At 51.5% G+C, this 3473-nt stretch overlaps 1 protein-coding gene across 1 annotated transcript; it reads right to left on the bottom strand.

Moving 5' to 3' along the window:
• Positions 1 to 304: 304 nt before the first annotated feature.
• LOC120037295 (cuticle protein 16.5-like) lies at positions 305 to 1212 on the bottom strand. The gene is made up of 2 exons (XM_038983462.1): positions 1197 to 1212; positions 305 to 741 (listed from the first exon to the last, which is right to left on the bottom strand). Exons 1-2 carry the CDS (start codon positions 1210 to 1212, stop codon positions 305 to 307), a joined length of 453 nt encoding a protein of 150 aa, XP_038839390.1.
• Positions 1213 to 3473: the final 2261 nt, after the last annotated feature.

The raw sequence follows: 3473 nt of genomic DNA, 5'->3' as shown, positions 1-3473 counted from the left end.
TTGGCTGATAGAGTGAATTGCACCTTGGGGAATCATGACACAAGCAACAACAATACCTTTATGGTTGAAACTAAACTAGAATGAAAAGGGTTTGTGAGTCAACATGCTGTATGATTGATCCATATAGAAGAGCACTACACCAGTCTCACTGTCACATTGAAAGACACCTCTATAAGAAATAGGTATATTCAGATTTTGTTTGCACGGGGTGGGTGGGCTACTAAACTTAGGCCAATAGGAAGAGGAGGGAGGGGTTGGGTTGGTTCGTCTAGTGTGGAGAGTCTACAGCAGGGATGGTCAACTTTCAAGGGGCCGAAGTGGATCGAGGGGCAGCGTACCCATCATGCAGGGCTGCAGTGGATCGAGGGGCAGCGTACCCATCATGCAGGGCTGCAGTAGATCGAGGGGCAGCGTACCCATCATGCAGGGCTGCAGTGGATCGAGGGGCAGCGTACCCATCATGCAGGGCTGCAGTGGATCGAGGGGCAGCGTACCCATCATGCAGGGCTGCAGTGGATCGAGGGGCAGCGTACCCATCATACAGGGCTGCAGTGGATCGAGGGGCAGCGTACCCATCATGCAGGGCTGCAGTGGATCGAGGGGCAGCGTACCCATCATGCAGGGCTGCAGTGGATCGAGGGGCAGCGTACCCATCATGCAGGGCTGCAGTGGATCGAGGGGCAGCGTACCCATCATGCAGGGCTGCAGTGGATCGAGGGGCAGCGTACCCATCATACAGGGCTGCAGTGGATCGAGGGGCAGCGTACCCACGCAAGATTTTCTAACAAATTTCCTGCAATTCTACACATTTTTAGGGTGGGGAGAAATGTTTTTAATATATCTGAATGAGAGTGACTAACAAAATCAATGGGTTGACCACGCCTGCTCTACAGACACTAACTAGTCAAACCATTCCAGGCTTAGTCCATCAAAAATACCTACTTAGGTCAGCAAAAAATACAGTTATTTGTGAATCTTTTTCTATTATTCAGCAAAAGTATTAACCATGGAACATAGACTTTAAAGGGAAGGGAACTTCTATGGACTCAATATTACAGCGTTGTACTTTTAATAGTTTCTTATTTTCTCTGGATGCCCTAATGCAGTGGTTCCCAACCAGGGGTACTAAGACCCCTGGGGGTAGTTGGTCTACCCACAGGGGGTACTGGAGAAGACTCATGAGACCATAGGCCTACTGGTAAAAATCCACATGATGGGGTACTTCAGGGGTATTCTAGGCAGAGCAAAATTCAGTTGGTGGTACAGTAACCAAAAAAGGTTGGGAACCACTGGTCTAAAAGAGTCTAGACATCACCAGCTATCACCACTGTAAATGACCAGTACAGACAGTCTCCTCATGGCCCCGCTAAAGTAACACCATCGAGTGTTGGGGATGGCTTAGGGTGGGTGGGGCTACTGTGGGCTGGTGTTTTGCAGGACAGAGACAGGAAGTTATAGTTATGGATGTTGTGGATGAATGAGTGTTTGAGATGTGGAGGGGTCTATAAGGACTGGTCTTTCTGCAGGGCTGAGATGTGGAGGGGTCTATAAGGTCTTTCTGCAGGGCTGAGATGTGGAGTGGTCTATAAGGACTGGTCTTTCTGCAGGGCTGAGATGTGGAGGGGTCTATAAGGACTGGTCTTTCTGCAGGGCTGAGATGTGGAGGGGTCTATAAGGTCTTTCTGCAGGGCTGAGATGTGGAGGGGTCTATAAGGACTGGTCTTTCTGCAGGGCTGAGATGTGGAGGGGTCTATAAGGTCTTTCTACAGGGCTGAGATGTGGAGGGGTCTATAAGGACTGGTCTTTCTGCAGGGCTGAGATGTGGAGGGGTCTATAAGGACTGGTCTTCTGCAGGGCTGAGATGTGGAGGGGTCTATAAGGACTGGTCTTTCTGCAGGGCTGAGATGTGGAGCGGTCTATAAGGACTGGTCTTTCTGCAGGGCTGAGATGTGGAGCGGTCTATAAGGACTGGTCTTTCTGCAGGGCTGAGATGTGGAGGGGTCTATAAGGACTGGTCTTTCTGCAGGGCTGAGATGTGGAGGGGTCTATAAGGTCTTTCTGCAGGGCTGAGATGTGGAGGGGTCTATAAGGACTGGTCTTTCTGCAGGGCTGAGATGTGGAGGGGTCTATAAGGTCTGGTCTTTCTGCAGGGCTGAGATGTGGAGGGGTCTATAAGGACTGGTCTTTCTGCAGGGCTGAGATGTGGAGCGGTCTATAAGGACTGGTCTTTCTGCAGGGCTGAGATGTGGAGGGGTCTATAAGGACTGGTCTTTCTGCAGGGCTGAGATGTGGAGGGGTCTATAAGGACTGGTCTTTCTGCAGGGCTGAGATGTGGAGGGGTCTATAAGGTCTTTCTGCAGGGCTGAGATGTGGAGGGGTCTATAAGGACTGGTCTTTCTGCAGGGCTGAGATGTGGAGCGGTCTATAAGGACTGGTCTTTCTGCAGGGCTGAGATGTGGAGGGGTCTATAAGGACTGGTCTTTCTGCAGGGCTGAGATGTGGAGCGGTCTATAAGGACTGGTCTTTCTGCAGGGCTGAGATGTGGAGGGGTCTATAAGGACTGGTCTTTCTGCAGGGCTGAGATGTGGAGGGGTCTATAAGGACTGGTCTTTCTGCAGGGCTGAGATGTGGAGGGGTCTATAAGGTCTTTCTGCAGGGCTGAGATGTGGAGGGGTCTATAAGGACTGGTCTTTCTGCAGGGCTGAGATGTGGAGCGGTCTACAAGGACTGGTCTTTCTGCAGGGCTGAGATGTGGAGGGGTCTATAAGGACTGGTCTTTCTGCAGGGCTGAGATGTGGAGGGGTCTATAAGGACTGGTCTTTCTGCAGGGCTGAGATGTGGAGGGGTCTATAAGGTCTTTCTACAGGGCTGAGATGTGGAGGGGTCTATAAGGACTGGTCTTTCTGCAGGGCTGAGATGTGGAGGGGTCTATAAGGACTGGTCTTTCTGCAGGGCTGAGATGTGGAGGGGTCTATAAGGACTGGTCTTTCTGCAGGGCTGAGATGTGGAGGGGTCTATAAGGTCTTTCTGCAGGGCTGAGATGTGGAGGGGTCTATAAGGACTGGTCTTTCTGCAGGGCTGAGATGTGGAGGGGTCTATAAGGTCTGGTCTTTCTGCAGGGCTGAGATGTGGAGGGGTCTATAAGGACTGGTCTTTCTGCAGGGCTGAGATGTGGAGCGGTCTATAAGGACTGGTCTTTCTGCAGGGCTGAGATGTGGAGGGGTCTATAAGGACTGGTCTTTCTGCAGGGCTGAGATGTGGAGGGGTCTATAAGGTCTTTCTGCAGGGCTGAGATGTGGAGGGGTCTATAAGGACTGGTCTTTCTGCAGGGCTGAGATGTGGAGCGGTCTATAAGGACTGGTCTTTCTGCAGGGCTGAGATGTGGAGGGGTCTATAAGGACTGGTCTTTCTGCAGGGCTGAGATGTGGAGCGGTCTATAAGGACTGGTCTTTCTGCAGGGCTGAGATGTGGAG

Source organism: Salvelinus namaycush, unplaced genomic scaffold, assembly GCF_016432855.1.
Source record: "Salvelinus namaycush isolate Seneca unplaced genomic scaffold, SaNama_1.0 Scaffold1683, whole genome shotgun sequence".
Lineage (NCBI taxonomy): Eukaryota > Metazoa > Chordata > Actinopteri > Salmoniformes > Salmonidae > Salvelinus > Salvelinus namaycush.
The sequence above is the reverse complement of the archived record's forward strand: the minus strand, read 5'-3'. Positions and strand labels throughout refer to the sequence as shown.